Consider the following 22,860-nt stretch of genomic DNA (forward strand, 5'->3'; position numbering starts at 1 on the left):
TTATCTGTTGTTGTTTTTCATTTCTATTCTATTTTAACAAAATTATAAAGCCAAATTATTATCTATAAAGAACCAAAAAAAAAAGTACACTGATTATAATGACCAATATACATATAAGATGTGTAACTAATTCTGCGAACCAAATAAAAAAGTACACTGATTATAATGACCAATATACATATAACATGTGTCACTTATTCTGCGAGTATACTAAAAAAGGAAAGTCCAGAATTAGTGGACACAATTTCTGGTTTGATATACAATCTGTTTCTTAATGAAGTATTTAGTGGTATATTCTGACTTGAGTAATTATATTTAGAACGATTCGTCGTAGAAAATTGTTTTGTGTTTTTTAATGAAATTCCTAGATTGTAAATATCATGTGAGAAAAGATGGTCTTTTTTCAGCATTAGATTATTAAGGCAAACGTTTGGGAACATTTGCGTTTATGGCCTAAATCTATCCCTAGATATGATATTCAATATTTTTAGATGAGATGTGCATTAATACGACGTATAAAAAAAAAAGACTTGGTAAAATGAAAATGAAATGAAATCTGTTTCAACAAACATATTGTTACAAAATTGTTATGTAAACGCGATTGGTTTCTCTTTCCAGTTTTGAATACCAAATTCGAAAGCGAGCCTTTTTCGTTGAATTTATTGAAAATGCGAAATTGATTCTTCTTTAACAGAACACTGGTATGTCAATTGTTGCAATTATACATATTTCCTATCTAATGTTCGTTATAAATAATTACAAAGTACATACAGATTTAAAATTAAAACTCTAAATAGGGACCACGTGAGAGTCTTGATTATTTGTGTCGTAATGTTTTTGTATAACCATACCCAATCCCCAAAAATAAATCTGCATTTTGGAAAGACATTTATTATCTAATAGAAAGTCAATCTTCAATTGATGATGCTAATAGAAAAGTTAGACCTGGGTTAAGTTTGAACAGCTGCTTCAGGTTATCATTGTGGTCAACTTATAAATTTTGAAATTATAAAGAAACTATTATAGTAAGGTTTCAACTCTCTGAGGTAAGGTTGACCTTAGATGCATTTGGTTATTTTTTTTAGGTATTATTGTGATATAGCTCTTCAACTGTTTCGGTACTTACACATACTCGGATTTCAAATGTTCGGCTTTGCGAGTTCCTGATGAAAGTAAATCCAGAAAAGTGTTTCGGACACATGAATTTTTAAACGTGTTGTTTTCAATTATTCACAGCAAATTAAATGCATTAGAATAATAATAATAATTTCTTGTAATACTGGATCATATTTTATTCTATTTGAAGTTAAGGTGTTACTGTAAAAACTGTCTATACCAGTATCATTAGGTTTTTTTCCCAGAGACTGATTTATTCCAGGTAAAACCTTATATAACGAATGACAGCACACGTCAGTCATAGGACAATAACACTCAGAGTCAGAATACGGTTTCTTTAAAAGTTACAGTGTTCCGTCAAGTTAAAAATCATACTTACCAAGATACATTTGTCCGATACAGAGTATGGTAAGTGTTAACAAGTTATTAGTCCGATTACACTTATAATGATACTGTTGAGCAACACTTTATAAAGTATTCATATAGAAATTCCAGTTGTCTTTAGTGATAAGATTGTTAATCGTCAATATTGTTATTGATGTACTTAAAAGTTAAAGCTTTCGAATACCATATTATAAGGGAAAAACATAAAACTTCTTTTGTCTGACAACACTATCCTACAAACACACTATCCACACTGATCTGTGTCCACACAGATTTGTGTCCAGACTGATCTGTGTCCACACTTGTATTAAAAAGGAAAAGTTTTACACTCATTATGCCTCCTTTTACAAATTATTTATGCTTGTAGTTACTCTGTCAAGCTGTTCTTTTCATGTTTTATGCTTTATACCTAATGATTAACGCAAACGAAATTGAAAAATAATTCACAAAATCGGATGACCTTTATGTATTCACAGCCTATTGATCTATTTGACTTTTAATATTGTGTAAATAATATAAGTTTTAACTTTTAAGTTGTCATGATATGGTACTATTATTTGTTTAGTTGCATTTGTTAACAGTTCGTAGGTGATACCTTCCTCCTAAGGTTAATTTTAACACCCGTAGAAATTTTTTAAAAACAAACAACCCCCAAGAAAACAAATAAAAAAAACCCAAAAAAAACCAAGACGTAAAAGAATTGCTTCGAGACGAAAGACAGAAATACCAACTTCAGCTCCAGTAAACCGGACTCTAGTATGTATTGTAGTATTCATTGTCAAGGATGGATTCATGAATTCATGTTGAGTGAGTTTTGTTTCTTAATAACAGAGGTTCCAAAGTATGTAACGAGATAAATTTTGATTGAATCAATCATATATTGTTTTTTTACATTTATTTCGTAAGGTTAACTTGTTGACCACTTAAAAAAATCGACCTATTCCATTGAGAAACCAGAGCATTTTTGTTTTCTGAAACCTTGAAATAAATAGTCCATTACCAATTTCACGGTAGGGATAGTGTGCGGCTAGGATCGTGGTTTTTCGAGTGATTTGATCGGGCTTTTTCGAGTGAATATGATAAAAAATGTAAAAAAAAATACTTTTTTTCTAACAAGACGTGATATGGAAGCTTGAGATTGATAAAAAAAAAAAGGTTGTAAATGATATGTTAGCATATAAAGAGAGTATCATTCTGACATTGCTTTTCGTTTAAAAAGTTAAATTTAGCCTTAAAATGCTTTTATTCCAAAATACCGAAAAAAGCCATTTTCTTACACATGCCAATACAAATTTCGACGGAAATGTATACATGGGATCTATATATCCTTAGATATATAGACAAGGAGATGTATAGACACTTTACAAAAACTATTGTTATTGCATTGAAAGTAAAAACACAAAAATACTGAACTCCGATGAAAATTCAAAAAGGAAAATCAAAAATCAAAAGGCAAAATCAGAGTCCAAACACATCAAACGAATGGATAACAACTGTCATATCCTGACTTGGTACAGGCATTTTCTAATGTAGAAAATGGTGGATTTAACCTGGTTTTATAGCTAGCTAAACCTCTCACTTGTATGACAGTCGCATCAAATTCCATTACATTGTCAACGATGCATGAACAAAAAAAACATACTCAAAGAGTAAAAATGTCAAAAATAGGGGTACAACAGTCAATATTGTGTTATCATCTTAATATCACTACATAAACAACAAATGTAACAAAGTAGCACAAAAAGGCATACATCAAATTTAACATTCTCATTTTGCTTTTCTTATACGGCTGAATTTATCTATGTAAAGTCTACCCATAAATGAAAGAAGGTTTTCATTACTGGTGTAAAGATGCGCGTTTGAAATTCGCACAGGTATACATAAAAATAATTTTGTCGTATGACGGCATACATAAATGCAGACTCACGTAAAGTAGATATAACAAAAAACAGACTTACAGTAAAAAAAAAATAAAATAATGGTGTGGTTCAAAGTATGACGGGACACATAAGTACAGTTTCACGTCAAATACGGCTGAATTTATCTATGTAAAGTCTACCCATAAATGATATAAGGTTTTCATTACTGGTGTAAAATTGCGTGTTTGAAAGTCGCACAGGTAGACATAAAAATAATTTTGTCGTATGACGGCATACATAAATGCAGACTCACGTAAAGTAGATATAACAAAAACCAGATTTAACAGTAAAAGTAATAATAATAAATAAAATAATGGTGTGGTTCAAAGTATGACGGGATACATAAGTACAGTTTCACGTCAAATGTATATCATAAAAAACAGACTAAACAGAAAAAGTAGTCTTATTGAATAAAATATTTTAGTCATTCATAGTATGTCAAGATCCTTTAGTAAAAGTAATATCAATAAATGAAATAATTTTGTCGTTCAAAGTATGTGGTTTTACGTTACCACAGAGTCACTTCAAATGAATATCTAAAAAAGACATATAAAAGAATACTATAATACGTAATTAAGATGATAACAAACGTCAGTACGCAAAATCTATACTTCAAGACCATCTTGTATTATTTGTGAAGTTGATACGGAATATTTATTAACAAGTTCTGGGTATCTTCCGATGAACTTTTTGAGAGTAAATTAATTTTTATGTCCGGGTTTTTTCGAGAGCAGTCCGTGCTTTTTCGAGTATGTCCATTTTTTATCGAGTGATTATACACATTTCTTACAGCTAAAAAGGTTATGTGTTTACGTTTAAAAACTATAAAATAAAGACTCAAATTAAGTACTGTTAAGGTACATGGTGTATCAACACTTGTATTTTATCATGACACAAGTATCGATTCTTTTGTCTCACTTCTTATCGATTGCATGTACAGTATATATCCGTGATCTCAACAATCTAATGTGAGTGTTCCGGACTATATAAGTATTTGGACCTCATGGGATGACTATTACTGAACAGCAAAATTTCGACTTGGAAGATAACTTCCAAAAATGTCTTAATGAACTGTTAAACAAGAGTTCAACTGTTTTACTAACTGACAAAAATATCGATATGATAAAGAGTCTAATAATTGATACTAGAGACGGACAGAAAACAAATACACCCAACTTAGACAATTAATTGAAAGACAATGGGTTTCAACTTGTCACTTGTGCTGTTTTGGGTAGCCTTTTAACTATAAAATTAATACATTTCATGTAACCGTCACTGTTATAGATAAGTTTATTGTATTATTGTATCGTTTCAGAGAATGGAAAATTGGGAATGTGTCAAAGAGACAACAACCAGACAACAGCAAAAGGTCACCAACAGGTCTTCAATGCAGCGATAAATTTCCGCATCCTGAGGCGTCTTTCAGCTGGCCCCAAACCCAATATATATACTAGTTCGGTGATAATGAACGCCTTACTAAACTCCAAATTGTACACAAGAAATTAAAATTAATACAAGACTAACAAAGGCCAGAGTCTCCTGACTTGGGATAGGGGCAAACATGTGGCGGGGTTAAACATGTTTATAAGATCTCAACCCTCCCCCTCTCCATCTAGTCAATGTAGAAAAGTAAACGGATAACAATGCGCACATTAAATTCAGTTCAAGAAAAGTCCGAGTTTGATGTCAGAAGATGTAACCAAAGAAAAATAAACAAAATGACAATGATACATAAATAATAACATACTACTAGCAGTTAACTGACATGCCAGCTCAAGACTTCAATTAAATTGATCGACAGATTGTCTCTTATATCATATGAACATCAGGCACAATCCTAATACCGTTAGGGGTTAAGTATCATACCATCATAACATATATGAGAAGACATACCTATATGGTTCCAAATTAGGTGTCCCCTTGGGCACTTATTTGTTCGCCACCTCTTTCGCCAAAACAATACATTTTTCGCCACTTTATTACTTTTTTTCACCAACATAACATAACTATCAAAAATAATACATTTGCCATACATACACTGACTATTGACTGACATGTTTCGATTTGATATAATGCAAAAGATATATTTGAGGGTTGCTGACTATGAAAGACAAATACCGATCAAATGATTCAATTTTTACACTTTTCTGAGGTCCAAACAAAATGACAAGTAACCATTTTATCCTTTCATGTCCAGATTACAATACCACTTCTTTTTTTAATTTAGAAAAGGCCTTGAGATCAAGTAGCAAACAGGACACAATTACTTTACAAATGTTAAATGCTGCTCGATTCAAGAAGAATCAGGTTGATTGTATTCTTGTTTGACAAAAAAGCAGGTGTGAAACATAAATTAGAATACAAACAAGGAAGTTATTCGGAAACTCTAACCATAACCTTAACCGAAATAAATTTTCTTTGTTAAAAATGATAAACAGAAAAACAAGGAAATAAAAAGACGTATACAGAATTTTCCCTTCATTGACCTTGAAAGTCCACCAAAATTGACATTAACCGATTTACAGAAAAAAATAACATTGAAGCTAATTTCTTGATTTTTTCAGATTGGAAAGGATTATCAGAGGAAAACAAAATTTTAAAAATGTTTTTGTACATAATTTACAATACTTCTAGTTTAACATAAGTGAAATCAAGACAACTTTTGCAATTGAAACAATACCTATCATAATCCAGAAAATGTATCACCACACTTAAGATCCTAAACTAAGTACTCCTTTCCGACAAGATAGAGAAAATGTCTGGATAAAGAAACTGGGGACTGTAATGTCATATGGTTGCAATAATACCATCAAACGCGTAGACCATTTGTCAAATCCAGCAGGCAGTCAGGTAAATGTAATGAGCTTATTTAGTACATGATCATGTTATCACTAGGGATCTACACATAATTCAACATGAACATCCCCGAATGGTGATATGTCATGGTCCTTAGTTAAAGAAACCCCAACTTTTCAATTGGAATCATAACTTCAAAATAATTAAAGATGCCATTGAGGACTATTCCAGAGCTTTGATTAAACGAGACAAAGTTGAACTTGACATTTTTTCAGAATGTGTCAAAACAATGAGGTATCTGATGAAACGTCGCATATATCAGTTGGAAAAACTGTTTGAATGATCGACCAATAGTAAGTCCTTTTTCAGAGATTAAGAGGCTTTGAAATGTCTGGAGTTACACTGCATGTTCCAACCTTCATAATAAAGAACAAGACAAAATCGAAAATTATCAGTCACATTATCAAATGAAAACTAATATTTAATACAGACATTGTCATTAAATATTGTTGGTTTTTAAAGTTATTTGACACAATTTTTTGAAATTTGTGGTCATCAGTGCTCTTCAATTTTATACTTGCTTGGCTTGATAACTATTTTGATCTGAGCGTCACTGATGAGTCTTATGTCGACGACACGCACGTCTGGCGTATTAATTTATACATGTTAAAGCCTGCTATTTTTAACTAGAACTATTTTTAATAGAATAGTTACACAAGTTTTAAATTTCAAAAGAAAAATACGCATTGTTTAATAGTACTATTACGAAAACGCATCTTTACAGGTATAGCGATTTAGTAACAAAACATTTGTAAGTTGTGTGCTGTCAATGCCTCGTATTTTGCATGTATTAAATTATCTATAGCTGTCCGAATTTTTTGTTTTTGTTTTCTGCTTTTCTTGTCATCAACCACTTCCCACCAAACTGAGACAAAATGGAAGAAAACGAAGGTTGCAATTTGTAAAAATAAATCTGTTGACCTGTTCCTTGGCATCGGAGGACACTCACAAATTCATACATTTTTATTTCATTAATATGTTGAAACTTTAGTAAAAAAAAAAGAAAGAAGAAAACTTATGAAGCACCATACGATAAAAGACAAGAAAGTCGTTTTCATCTGTTGAGCTGCTCCAAAAATAAATTTTCAACAAAAACAAGGAAGTGCTGAAAAAACATGTTCTCATCATTTTCCAAGGTAAGGGCGTTTTGAAAATATAACGAGTTGTGTCATTCGGAATAACAAAGCTCGTGTTACCAGCACAAGGTCAATCACTATAAATAAATATTTTGAACGAAAATAAATTTAAAGAGATAGTTAAAAATGAAAAACCTTCAATTGGTGCAATCACGTAACAGTTTGAAAATATAATGATAAATACAATCCCTTCATCCAAGCCCAGTGCAGAGGAAGATATTTGTCACGTGCTATGCCATTTTGAAGTATAAAAATTGGTGACCAACTATATCAGTCGTATTGCGCCATTTCAAATGACAGTTTCATCTTATTCATAATACCGAATGTGACTCAATGAGTTTATCCAAAAACATCTTGCTGTAAAGTAAGGTTAGAATCTAATGAAATCATATAAAGCATGCATTGTTTTATCGGGGCCTTTTATATCTGACTATGCGGTATGGTCTTTGTTCATTGTTTAAGGCCGTACGGGGATCTACAGTTCTTAGTGTCTTTGTCATTTTGGTCTCTAGTGTACAGTTACCTCATTGGCAATCATACCACATCTTCTTTTTTATATCATCAATTATTACAACCGGAATATATGTTTTTAAATTTTGAAAAGGTTTGGGAAAAAGTTTAAGTTAGTTGTTATATACAAATTAACTATGGTTGCCTGTTTTGTTTTAATTATAAAGAATAAAGAATTTTTTTTCTTAATCTTCGATAAAAAGGCGAAAAAAGCGTGTTTTAATTTTCATATGTGTCACGCTTTTTTTACAAACAAGGCTACATTGTACATGTGTTTGCATTTTTGAAAATTAACTTGAATCAAAGCTCATATTTATAATGTAACTATGGTGGTTATTTTTTTTACATGTTCCTTTTATTGAACTCGTGTATTTTTGTCAGTTTCAATTGTCTTTCCCTTTTTTGAATTTGCCGCATAGTAAAGTTGTTTTTTGTTATACTTTATAATAGAATGTGTTCTTAATTTCCTATTTATGCTAGATGAATGAAAACCAGTCCTTTGATCGCATATTTTTGTTTTATTATTCCGAAACCGTATGGCGTTTTACTTGTGTGTTTACATGAACTGTCAGTGATTAAGCCGTACTTATTAACCAACTGTTAACAAAACTTTGAAATTGTCGTACTTCTAAGAAATGAAACTGCTGTAATAGATTAACTAGCTGTATTTGGCATACCTTTTTATAATGTTGGGTCCTTATATTATGGTTCTTAATCCTTGTATTTGGATTATATTTCTTTTATTCAAGGGTCACTGATTGGTAAATCATTGATTTTCATAACAAGCCTGGTGTACAAAGTAAAGAATGAATCTTTCTACAGTTTGGAAAATAATAGGATTATAATAAAAAAAAAACACCCATATACCTTGTTTTATAAATGAAAGATGTATTTAATCATTTGATTTTACCACACATGTAAAAGTGTGTGACGTGCTTCTTTTCGAACACAATAAAGTTTAATTTGAGAATTCAGATGAAAAACCCACTACATTTGAACCTTTGATATTCAGCTCAAAAAGAAAAACTAAAAATTTATCTGATGTTTATTCTGGTTAATTCAACAGATTGTCTGAGTTAAGTCTGAAAAGGGATCAATCAGTGAAACTAGTAAAACAAAAAGAAATAGATTAAATATTAGTTAAAAATATAATGGTTACAAAACTTCAAATTTGCAATTTCTTTAATGAAAAATGAACGAAAAAAATAAAACTACCCATAACACTTCGGTTTTGTACATTTCATGAGCAGAAGATTATGTGATTTAGTCAAATACAAACTTATTACCCCATCAAAGTATCATACTTTGCATACATTTCAAGAAATACAACCAAAAACTGACCAAAAAAGACTCATTTTTGCAAGAGTTACCTCCTCTTCCAATGCTAATTTCCATAGGAAATTAAAAATGCTGATTTTGAGTTTTCCTCAAGTCAGATTTTATTGAACTTTTTTCTGTGTATATAAAGGGCATAATGCTATAGATTAGAACTAAAACATTTTCTGTTTTTCGCTTTTAAATTTCACCCTGCTAAGATGAACAATTTTCTTTGTAAGAGTTATCTCCCTATTCACTGTTCATCAAGTGAGTGCATTTCCTTCGTAATAAAAAAAAAAAACCTCGACAAAATTCTTTTTCTAAATTGTTCGTTACATCCTCAGGAATTTTTGGCTAATTTGGATCGAATCCATTAGATAAAATTTTATGGGAGTTATCCATCTTAACCAAATAAATTTGTCGCTATGTTTTTTTATCTCATTAACCGTTGACCGTATAACCCTAGAATCTTTTTATTTGAGGTCCCTCGGTCCTAACTTAGAAAATCAGGTCAAAGTCAAAGGTCATGGTCATTTTCAAAATTGAGACTTTTGCTTGCTTTTGTATTTTCTCTGACACTTTGAAAGATATATATAAAAAACAAGTGCAACATGTCTGCTTTATTGTAATGAAGATATGCCACATTTGGTCTGTTACAATTTAACATGTTTAATGACATCTTATAGGAGTTGGTGCCCCTGTAATGTCTTAATATAAGGTTATTTGATATTAACTTCAACTAACTTAAGGTCATTATCAAGCCATTTGACCTTGTACAAAAGTTTGGGTGAGATATGACCTTAAAAAACGGCTACCGGAAATGACCTTGAGAAAGCCGGAAGTAGCCTTTTTTGCATTTTTTTTTCATATAAACTCATTATTATTCATATATATACATACACTTACAACACAAGCCTAGAAATTACTTACAACAAACCGGAAGTGGTCAATTATTTCCCGTTCAAATTCAATACCATGTAGAAACTATTTATTTTTGGAATCAGTGTGAAAGAAGCTATCATATGAGACCAGAAGTGACATTAATTTCACCGGAAGTAGCATATAATCTCCCTTATTTCACTCAAAAGTATAATGAACCCATTACTTATTGCATCAGTTTGAAGAAACTATCTTCTTATCAAAATTTCTTTGATGTTGAAAGACGTTCAATTGTTCTCTGAACAATTGGTTTTTAATTTTAAAAGTATTTGTTTTGCTTTCAATATATATATGCTCATTAACATTGATAATGTTATTTTTTATATTTAAAAGTTATCCAAACCCACCCAAGCAGAAAGTATTGATTTATCTTCTATATTAATATGCTCACATGTACTAGTAATTTTAAAAGTATTTGTTATGCTTTCCATATAATTATATATATATATGCTCATTAGCTTTTATAATGTTCTTTGAAATGATCATAGATTTTATATTGTTGACATTGTTTGTATTCTTATTGATGTTTTATATGACATTCACCTGATCATATGTAGATATTCTTTGTCAGGATAATGGCACATACGGGAGAGAGTTTGGAGAAAAAGAGAGAAACAGAAAACTTCACACGCATAAATAGACTACTACAAAGAGTGGCAACGCCTGTCGTTAAAATTTATTTTGACGGCGAATTTCATCCTACGCAACTAAAGTCAATACTTGCGAAAGGACGCATTGAATTACGAAAACAGAAATCCATCAACCAGTATCAGTTCACTTTGTTGTATCCTGCTAATGGTAAGGGAACGATCAACTTCTTTGTAAATGTTTAAATTTTTAATTACACAGCATACACTCAAAATGAACAGTTCAATTACATATGTCTAATTAAGAATTAAGCCAAACCTATGTATATTAGGTGAGATTAGTGGAAGAATTGCCTACGCAAACAAAAAAGAATATATTGTAGAAGCACCAAATAGATCAACAAATACAAAAAAAAATAAAAAAAATAATTGATAAATAAAAATATATATATAATAAGGGTAGATAAGTAGGTAAAAAAATAACTAAATTAATATATAAATTGAAAAATAAATAAAAAGGTAAATGAGTAAATAAATAAATAATAAATAGATTAATTTATTAAATAATCAAAATTAAATAATTCACTGAAAAATAAATAAACTGGTTAATTAAATAATAAATAATCAAATAAAAAAAATAGCCAAATAAATGAATAAATAGATAAATAAATAAATAATAAATAGATTCATTAATTGAATAATCAAAATTAAATAATTCACTGAAAAAATAAATAAATAAATAAGAAATATTAAATAAATAAATAAATAAATAAATAAAATAATATATATATAAATAAATGAAACGGTGTCTTGTATCAAAAAAAATAAATCTTCAGGAATATTTTAAGTTTCAAATAGATATACTTTTTCATTTACTTTTAACTATTTTGTATATTTACTTGAAAAAAAAATTATAAAAGAGGGACGAAAGACCAAAGGGACAGTCAAAAACTCATAAATCTAAAATAAACTGACAACGCCATAGCTAAAATTGAAAAAGACAAACAGACAAACAATAGTACACATGACACAACATAGAAAACTAAAGAATAAACAACACAAACCCCACCAAAAACTAGGGGTGATCTCAGGTGCTCCGGAAGATATAAGCAAATCCTGCTCCACATGTGACACCCGTCGTGTTGCTTATGTGATAACAAATCTGGTAAATTGTCTAATTCGGTAAGTCACATTCATGAAAGGGAAGGGGATTGTAGTTACGACGTAAGGAACATATCCGATGTCATTTGTGAAACGGTTATTCCATAACGGTCAACCAACTCGTGATGGCGTCCCTAAAATTTACGAAGGGATGATTTCAACTTCACTATTTGAAACTCTTGGTTTAATAGCTTCCTAGCAACCCTCTATCAAGAAAATCATGATAGGAAAAGCAAGCACGGGAATATCGTATCAATTGGGAGATATATACCCCGTATGCAGGTGCTGCTGGAATGTTGCTACTTAGAAATGGAAAGTTCACAATTGGAAAGCTGAAATCATCTCTTTTGTCGTAAAGTTTTGTTTTCAACCGAACCTCATTGTCAATTTCTAGATGTAAGTCAAGATATGAGGCCGACTTAACTGTATCTGTAGTATCATTTATCTGTAGTTCGATGGGATAGATGCGTTCCACATAGTCACCAAATTTTGAATTATTTAGTGAAAGAACATCATCTATATAGCGGAAAGTAGAGTTAAAGGATATTGTTTACTTCTTATCTTTCTTCTAAAACTTTCTCTATCATTTTATAACATCATCAAAGGAAGCTGTCACAGACATATTTAATCTTTTGAATCGTTTGATTTTAATCAAAGGTTTTCCTTTTACACATGTTACATGCGGTATGGTAGCTTTTATACCTACATATAAGTGAAAGTAACCAGTTCACTGCATTGACATATATTGGGGTATGCTGTATTTTAATTCTTTCATTGTAATGTTCGTATGACAGATTGAGGGGCACATACAATTGTTTAACGTAGTTTACACAATTTCCTATCTAAAACAAAATTCTGCATCGTATATACACGTTTAGTATTTCAAATTTGACACATGACGCTCACAACATGCTGTATCAACATGTTCAATCGATATCTTTATTCAATTTTGAAAGACAATATTGCTTTATTCGCTGCACTAGCAATAATTTATAATTCACTAAATATGAATGTCTGAATTTACAACTTTATTAGCATCTTTCTTCATCATTGTTTGTGTTGCCGACTGAGAAAATTATAATGTTTCATATAACTTTAAAACTGTATTTCAATTGTGTAATTATACATTTTATTGCTTCAGGTGATCCATCATCCCTTGATTTTGACCTCACTTTACTGATAACTCTGTTAAGACATCTAGATACGAACGTACCAATATCAGACAAACTACCCATTGTTACAGACACAAGTATTGCTGCCAGTCTGTCAAGATTAAAATACTACAGAAACCAGGTTGCGCATAATCAGACATTAACATTGTCTTGCACAGAATTTGAAATATGGTGGAATGATATTACTAATGTAAGTCATAAGATTAAAGCAGGTATCACGCAATAAAGTTGCGGATACTGTTATTAAGATATAAGTAGAAATCTAGACGTATTCTCTTCAAGAATATTCTGTATTCCTATATGCAGGAAAAAATGTTGACGATACCAAAAGAGACATATAAAATTCATGGCAATCATCCCCATTCTTCTACAGGACATAGTCCGGATAATCGAATAATGAGATTATGTGTAAATCTACGTGGTTTATAGTAATAACGTGTATCACGATGGTTTTTTTTTCTTGAATGAATGATTGATAAGTGTTTAAACATGTCAGTACATATATGCCGTACAACGGAGAAAAATCAAGTTATTCGATGTGCAAAGAGTTTAAGAATATAATTTAACCTGAAATGTATTTATTGATCTTTAACTACCCACTGTTAAATACAGCAATTTACGTAGAAATAGTACTTTTAAAGTAGACTATATAACGTTGCAAATAAAATATTTTGTATAATAGACTACTGCAAAGTTTATTGTAATTTTCTATTTTAAGAAAACCGAAATAAGAATAACATAGTCGACCTTCATCAAGGTTCACTTTATATTATAAAACAACATTTTCAATGCCTGTTGGTATTATTTATGACAATGTTTTACAGGCAATTTGCGTATTAGTTGGTGAAAGCTACAAAGAGAAATGTAAGCAACTCAAATATTGTCCACTTGACGGAAAGGATTTACCTTTGGAGATAAAGAAAATCGTTAATAGTGTACGAGGTAAAACGATCTCTCAACATAATGTTTTTCTTTATATTTGCTATAAGATTATGTTGTATGCATGCTAATGAAACAACTCTCTATTCAAGTCACACTTTGTAAAAGAAGATCCATTATAGGTCAAGGTACGGCCCTCAATACGGAGCCTTGACTCACACAAAATGAAAGCTATAAAGGGCCCCGAAATGACTAGTTTAAAACCATTCAAACGTGTAAACCAACCGTCTCATCTATATAAGAAATGAGAAACGAGAAGTCATATCAACAAACGACATCTACTGAACATCAATTTCTGGCTTAGGACAGGTGCAAACAAATACAGCGGGTTTAAACTTTTAAATGGATACCAACATTCACCCGTTCCCGAAACAATAGAGTAACATCACAACATAGAAAGACACACTATAAATATCAATTAAAATGGCTTAAATCGATCAAAAGACAAAATACAAGTGAAAATACACTGAACGAATAAATTTGATCTATGACACAATGTAAATACAAGAGCCATTCTTAATTCTTTCGACATCAGAAAATCTGTCTGAGCTCAAAGTATCCTGAAATGTATTTTGTTCATTTCCGATAGTATTTAACAGAGTGTTGATTTGCATAGCTGGATTGGTGTATGAGACAAGATATTTATCTATTTTCTCTAACATTTGTCTAAGGGCCACTTTCATGTTTTATGTGATTCCTTCGTTTAGTTTGTATCTCTTTACAAAACATTTGAGATTGAATATTGTTTAGGTACTGTTGGTAATTATATTTAGCATTAAATCATAATTTATATTTTTGTCTTTACAGAATTGGAAAAAGAAGAATATCTTTACTGGATAGAAGACATAGAACGGTATTTTCCTATTCCGACTGTTATTGACGATATCACAGCAGCATTTAAACAACATCATTTCATAGTCATTTCCGGACATGCTGGAACAGGGAAAACCGCTCTTGCTCGCTATGTTGCTTTGAATCTTCACAAAACACAAGATATGTCTATTTTTCCTGTCAAGAATCCAAATACCATTCAATATCAACTTGCGCTAAGATATCAGATTAACTCTGCAGCACATAATCTAAAAGAAAAGAAGATGCCCGCTTCTAGAAAGAAAAAGCAAACCAAACCAATAAAAGTTATCGCACTTGATACCAACACTAAACGAAGTATACTAATATTTGTAGTTGATGACTTTCTTGGGAGATATACGAATAATAAACGCTTGTCAAATGCATGGAAAGAATTATACTATGAACATTTTTATATTCCAAGCAATGAGATCAATTCTATTTATATCATTGCAACATGCAGAGAATACATAAGGGGAACATTTCAGTTTAAGTCCTTAAAAGATTTATATCAATTTTAAAGAATATAATACAAGCGAAATGGGGGTAAATATTGACGACAAGCAAAATGTTGCGTCTTATCACATGAACCTATCCACTGTTATAATAGTTTTTGCTGACAAGAAAATTCAGAAAGAAGTTAACTTTTACACATTTTGTTTTTTATGCTCACATTACCTTCTAACAGAAAATGTTGATTTCTTTGAAAATCCTTATTTAGCATTCGGAAAAGAATTCGAAGAAATTCGTTGCCGCAGTGAACCGTGTTATATTGGTCTTGCACTCCTTACCATATACGATGGAAAACTGAACAAGCCACTGTCTGATCAAGTTAATGTCGAGTTAGTAAGTAAATTGTGTGAAGAATGTCAATTACCCAAAAGTATGAAGTTATCTCAAGTACAACAAGAGCTTGAAATAGTAGTTGGAAGATATATTATAGATGAGGTCACAGCATATTCATTGGTGCATCCTGAATTTTACCAAATTCTATTACATTATTTTATAAAGAAAATTCCAGAGTCTTTAATTGCATTCGGAAGTAATGATTTTTTACAAACTCGAGTACAACTTGAAAAATCCACAAATGAGTCCTCAAATTTTGTTTTAGTTGTAATATAAAAGAATCACGCAGAAATATATTTTGATCGGTTGATAAGGGAAATTAAATTGAAACAATTCGAAAATGCGTTTCAAAATTTGCAGGTTGCAAATGTCGCGTATCAAGAACAATTGATTCAGCATATGCAAAAGTCTGATAAAGTTCTATATATACATGATATATTAGCTTCTAGCTGTTTGCCATTGATCTTGTCCGTAGTGAATAATTCTAGTGAATTAGTAGGACTTATCTTGGAAAACCGTGAAGAATTTAATATGTCCCGAGAAGTAGAGATTGAAAGAGAAGATGATTTTGACTTGATATATTACGAAGATCGCAAACTGTTGAATTTACAATCAACGAACAACGACGAAGAAATAATTTTAATGCTTGCATGCTTATGCGGAAGCGCGCGTGTCGTTGAACTTCTTTTAGCCCTCGAATATGACATAAAATATCAAAATGCTTTGCAAAAAGCACCCATACATCTAGCATGTTTACGGGGAAATTATGAGGTAGTCGAAGTACTGTTAGGTATACAATCCACCGGAAAAGAGGATAGCTACAGACAAATATCGCTCAAAACTGATTGCGATATTGATATTCAGGATGCCAACGGTCTAACAGCACTTCATATGGCTTGCAGGACGGGTCATACAACAGTCGTCAATCTTTTGTTGAAAAAGTGGAAGTGTTCATTAGGCGATACAGAGGAACAAAACAGAATCGCGTTATTCGCGGATAAATGTAGCGTCACAGACAACCAGCGCAGAATTGCATTTCATGTAACAGCCGAAAGTAGTTCAGCAGCTGACATATTTAAAATTTTGTTTGAAGCGATTTCATTATCTGATTGTACTGGTACTGGTTAACATGCTGACGCAATTCATGAAAACACGCATATATGTGACTTGATAAACACACAAGATAAAGACGGAAAAACAGTTCTTTTCACGGCCTGTGAAAATGACAATAATGATTGTGTTGCATTTCTACTGCAATACAGATGTTGCAAAATTAACATTTGCAACGATCGTAATGAAACACCGGTGTTTCGTGTTTGTCAGAATGATAATACAAAGTTAGTAGACATTTTAATAGAAAACAAAGCAGATGTTAATATTAAAGACGTAACTGGTCGAACACCATTACATGTCTGTGTAGAAAACAAAAATGTAAATATGGTGAAAAGTATATTGAAAAACAAGAATTGTGACGTGAATGCTAAGGACAGAGCCGATTACTCTGTTCTTTATTTGGCTGTTTGTCGAAAAAACTTTGAAATTGTCGAAGCATTACTTAAGGCAAACTGCATTACTAAGTGCGACTTAAATCTTACACACTCAAACCAAAAAACACCGTTATTGGCAGCAATTTCGACTGGCTCTTCAAAAATTGTCGAAATTTTAATTGCGAGCGGTTGCGATTTAAGGAAATATGATAGCGAGGGCAGAAAAGCCTTTCATATTGCATGCGAAATCAACTACGACGGTGATATCATTGCAATTTTTTTAAAACTTAAACACTTTGACATTAATGATTTGGACTGTGTTTTAGGTCGAACGGGTCTACATTACGCGGTAATTGGGAACAATATAAAAGCCGTGAATCTATTGATAAAAGAAAAAATCAATATTAACAAACAAGACAAAAATGGTCAAACAGCCATTTATCATGCATTTCGATGTAACAAGTTGGAAATGGTCAAAGAATTATTAAAAAGTCGGGAGTGTGATATTAACCTACATGATAACACTGGAACGAGCATGTTGCACATTGCCTGTGGCAACAATGACATTTCAATGGTTAGAACCTTATTGAGGAGAGAAAAGTGCGCAATAAATGCACAGGACAAACAGGGCAGAACACCACTCCACGTAGCCCTAAGTTCTAAGTACATAGATATTGTCACTCTTCTTGTGAAAACAACCGATCTAAATACTGAAGACAGCCAAGGTCAGACACCGCTCCATATTGCATGCGAAACACAACGTATAGAATCAGTTAAACTTATTTTGAAGTCTGGTTGTGATGTTAATGTTCAAGATAACTCGGGTAAAACGGCGTTGCATATAGCAGCAGAAGGATGGGAAACGTCGATTGTTAATGAACTATTAAGAGTAAACTGTAACAAACGTCTGTGTGATAACAATGGAAAGACCGCGTTATTTTACGCACGTGCCAATCGAAACAAAGATATAGTCAAACAATTTAAGGAAAACAGTGGCAACGAAAGAGAGTAAACAATGAAGAGAAAACAATAGTTTGATGAAATTCAGTGTTCTCCACAAACTTGTTCCGCAGATCTTTGGAAAAACACGACACGTGTAGTTAAATGTACTCTAATTATCAATAACATTACATCTCAGTAAACATATTGATGAACTATTTCATATACCTAAATGATAGATCAATCAAAGTATACAAAAATCCAAACAAACTCTTGATTAATAAAATGTTTTATCTTTTTTTGTCAAGATATCTAATCTTAAATTGTCAAATTTATTGTTATATTTCCCTTAATAAAATACCAGTATTGGCAACCGACATTTCTTAGTGCAATTATAGCTGCAGGGCATGGACATTGCAGTCAACGATTGAACATTTAGAGTTTTAGCTAATTTTTAAGGTTTTCTCATGAGTTCGGAATAGATAATAAAAGGCAACAGTAGTTAACAGCTATTCGAAATTCATAAATAAATTGAAAAAAAGCAAATCCGGGTTACAGACTAAAACGGAGGGAAACAAATCAAATATAAGAGGAGAACTACTTCTCAACATAAACACAACACTAAATTGTAACACAAACAGAAACAAACTATAGTATAACAATGCCCATGTTCCTGACTTGGTACAGGACATTTTAAGAAAACAAATGGTGGGTTAACGTTGAACCTGTTTTTGTGGCTAGCCAGCTGATTTTGGATGTTTTCTGATCAATCCTTAGCAAAAAAAGTCATGCATTTCATAGAATAATTGATGTTTCATGAAAGTTCAGTGACAAATATTGCATGCATGTTCAGTGCGAGATCAAATTACCAATTATAAATAAGAGAGGAAGATCCATATATCGTAATAATTCAGGATGAACGTCCAATAGCATCTTTGTCTTTTGCATTCAGGATGGGAGCAAAGTAATAAAATGCAATACATGGGTATTTGAAGTGCTCAGAAATGATGAAGACTCTCGGAGAGTTTTTTAGTGGTAACATTAGCATGATGAGGAGTATGCATATGGAGTTTGTCTTGAAAGAGGCAAACGGTTAAACGTCCCCTAGTCAAAATTATTTTTTCATGAAACTCGAACAGATGTGGTCAGGCCTATCTTAGATATACTGATATTTCATTAAAACTCCAGTGGCAAATATTTCACGCACAGTCATAACGTGAATAAACTGCATTGTACCTATCAATAGAAAAGGTATTTACTGTAATAGAATCTGTTCCGAATGCAAGCCCAGTAGTATTTCTATCTTTCGCATTCATGACGACAACAAACTAAAAACAATGCAATACATAGGTTCGTTGAAGTGGACAGAAATGCTGAAGACGCTTCAGAGAAATATTTGAAATATAAATCAAACATGCTGAGGGCATGTCATTTGCCTTTAAGCAAGTAAGTAAGTAAGTAAGTAAGTAAGTAAGTATATCATTTAGTATAGTGACATGTGTAGTATAGATAATATTACATAATAGAAATGCAACAGATAAATAAATTTACACCCGGCCCGTTGGACCTATAAGTCACGTAAAACCTAATGTTCAAATTTTCAATACGCAATGTGATTGTAACTTATAAAGAAGTTCCTTTCTTTTACAGAAAATAAATTTAAGGGGGTTCGCGGGTCTAAATCATTTATATAGGATTTCTCTATATTTTTCTATAAATAAACTTTATCTTATAGTTAATAGAAAAATAAAATAAAAAAGTGGGGTCACCGTTCATTTGCGCTCACAATCTGCCTTCGAAAGAAGCATACATTTTTGTAAAGGTGTTTTTTTCTGTTGAAGTAATAGGAGAAATAAGGGTAATATCGAAATAAAAAAAGAAATTTATTACAGAAATCGCTCAAATTTTACAATAATTTAGTTTAAGTACAGCTTATATGGAAATTATATTAAAAAAGATAGGTCACCGATGAGTTGAAAAAGATATTTCAATTTTAAAGCCAAAAAATGGCATTTTTCAACCAAAGGGAGATAATTTAGAACTTTTTCAATGATGTATACATTTTAAAAGACATCTGGGGCCAACACGAATTGATTGTCTTAAAAGATTTTTGTACCATATGATAAAGTAACAATTACAAAAGGAAATAAATAAAATTTGTAATGAAGAACAAATGTTTGATTTTTTTCTGAAATTTTCATAATCTCGAGCCTCCTTAAAGAGGCATTCGACTTAACATCTCCTGTTACAACTGATTGTGGGAGTTTCTTTTTATGCATCCCTACAAATAAATCCACAATTGTCATAGATTGATTGATGTTTGATTTATTATGTCCAGTGACAAGTATTTCATACCTGTTCAGTACGATAACAAATTACCAATTATAAACGCAATAATTTGGTTACTTTAATTGTGGTCGTATGGGCTGAACGTCTAATATAATCTATATTCTTTCGCATTCTGGACGAGAACAAAGTTATTATATGCAATACATAGGTTCTTTAAAGTAGACAGAATTGCTAAAGACGTTCAGAGGAGAGGTGTTTGGAATAGTCAATCTGACATCTTCTTTTTTTATAAGGACATGAACTTGAATTTATAAATGCAGATAATAGTTCGTCTCCCGTTTCAGATGATTGTGGATGTTTCTTTTATTGAATTCCTAACAGATAGGTTCACACCTGTCATAGATAAATTTTCATTAACTTCCAGAGACAAGTATGTCATGCATGTTCATTACGATAACAAAGTAACGATAAAATGCAAATGATAGGTTCTGTAATAGAGGCCGTTCGAGATGAACGTTGATCAATTGCGAATTGCCCCTAGAAAATGAGGATATATTGGATATGGACAGAAATGTTTCCGTGCAGCATATAACCTATATAGAGATACGGATTCCCCAAATAGTTGTCGTTGCAAGGGGTCTGATTATCCAGAGAACACGACACTTTCTTTAAAAAAAAACATCAGATTAAACGTTTTCATTCTTAACAAACGTGGCTTCGTACTTATACAGCCAGGACGGCCAATTTGGCACATTTTAATTTCAGATTTGTACTTGGATTTGAAAATTTGTGTTCTGTTTTCATTTGTTTTTTCCTTTTTTTTCAGTATATTTTCGGATGTTGTTTTATAATTGGTGAAGGGGGTGTGGGGGTATATAATGATTGTTTGTATTACTTTCGGATTATGATCTCAGATCTTTAACAAATCTGTTTAATTTACAACACGTGCACATAATAATATTATTGGAAGAATTTCAATTTCTGATCTTAAAAAAAAAGATAATTAAAGATTTGTTAAATTTTAATTAGTATCTTGTATACGTCAATCTTCGTATTTAAACTTTTTGATTGGTTATTAATATTATTATTGGTTGCTTTAATGTATTACTGAATATTCATGATGATGAAACTTATCTACAAACTCTGTGAATATGGTTATAACCTTTGATGTAATAGCAATTCGTCATACGTCTGTCCGACAACCAAATAACCTTCTTTTACGCGTGCCAAATAACTTTTGCTCTTAGGCTCTTGACTTTGTACTATTTATGCGTATCATGCATCTTAGATAATGTTTGTTATTCTTACGAATCATGAGCTATTTTCTTTGTATTTTCTTCTTATTTTATTTTCCTATATCAACTAAATATTTGACATTTATATTATCTTTTTGTTTTTGTATCTTAATAAACTAGAAACATATATTTTTGTTCTACTAAGATCTACTTTTTTTCAATTTCTAATTACTTCTTAAAGCGTCCTAAATCCGTTCATAACACAAACACGATAAGTATTACTGTAACAGTGTAGTCCTGCAGAAAGACAATCATAAAAGTTGGAGAACACCTTCAATATATTTCTTACAGGTGAATTATTTTCATTTTTGTATTAGTTTTTGAGTATTCATACAAATATAAACCATATGCCTCACCATATACTCTTATTTCAAATTTTCCTAGTGTGTGTGTATCGTTTATATCCCTCCTTTCGCCAGAAAACGTCATATATATCAGTCCAATCTGAAAGCAAAGTATTACATTCCACGTTCATAATGTAAATATGTACACCAAAAATTAAATGCACTCATCTCTGGTATAAGACAGAATTTCTCTGCTCTCTAAAACAGTTCTCGAGGCTCTAACTTTGATTCCGAAAAGGGCTATTCAGAACTATGGTAGACGTATGCAGTAAAGTCGAAAACCTTACGTTGTTCTTTATGCATCGACTTGTCAGCTTTAAGCAGGTGTTTCAGGATTTGGGCTGTTTAACAGAAATATAAAATGTTTGTTTTCATTTGTTTCTTCAGAAAGAAGCAGAAATAAAAAACTTCAAAGGCAATTAAAAAAAAGAGTTTGCTACTGTTAAACAATATAAAAACAAAGAAAAGAAAGAATCTTAAAATTTCGTTTCCTGAATGTTATTATATGATTAATATTACCATTTTTACATAATTGTGGTCAAAGATCTTAAAATTGTATTGCGCAAAACTGTGTTATTGAAGATTTCTTCCCGAATCTTTTCAAAAAATTTTAAACATTTTGAAGATAAAATTTATGACCCCCCCCCCCCCCAAAAAAAAAAATATAAATAAAATAGAAAACAATACCCCCAATCTTTGTGATACCGCCCCACCCCATCCAATCCCCAACCCCTCACCGTTTAGTCATTAACCCCAACCTCAATCCATAGCCGTT

At 31.5% G+C, this 22,860-nt stretch overlaps 2 protein-coding genes across 3 annotated transcripts; both read left to right on the forward strand.

The window, feature by feature from the left end:
• Positions 1 to 7,614: 7,614 nt before the first annotated feature.
• On the forward strand, positions 7,615 to 18,454 carry LOC139527587 (uncharacterized). 2 transcript variants are annotated; one of them, XR_011665387.1, is made up of 6 exons: positions 7,657 to 7,780; positions 10,749 to 10,975; positions 13,067 to 13,287; positions 13,922 to 14,039; positions 14,844 to 15,731; positions 16,174 to 18,454. XR_011665387.1 is itself a non-coding variant. In XM_071323100.1 (5 exons), exons 2-5 carry the CDS (start codon positions 10,753 to 10,755, stop codon positions 15,404 to 15,406), a joined length of 1,125 nt encoding a protein of 374 aa, XP_071179201.1. In that variant the 5' UTR covers positions 7,615 to 7,780; positions 10,749 to 10,752; the 3' UTR covers positions 15,407 to 18,454. The 2 variants fall into 2 exon arrangements, 1 of the variants encoding a protein (XP_071179201.1); XM_071323100.1 differs by having other exon boundaries at positions 7,615 to 7,780; positions 14,844 to 18,454.
• Positions 16,860 to 18,454, forward strand: LOC139526371 (putative ankyrin repeat protein RF_0381; the record flags this gene model as incomplete). Its single annotated transcript, XM_071321508.1, has 1 exon — positions 16,860 to 18,454. A coding segment is annotated over one exon (1,371 nt), but the record flags the coding sequence as incomplete, so codon positions are not given.
• Positions 18,455 to 22,860: the final 4,406 nt, after the last annotated feature.

The sequence above is a fragment of the Mytilus edulis genome, chromosome 6 (genome assembly GCF_963676685.1).
Source record: "Mytilus edulis chromosome 6, xbMytEdul2.2, whole genome shotgun sequence".
Lineage (NCBI taxonomy): Eukaryota > Metazoa > Mollusca > Bivalvia > Mytilida > Mytilidae > Mytilus > Mytilus edulis.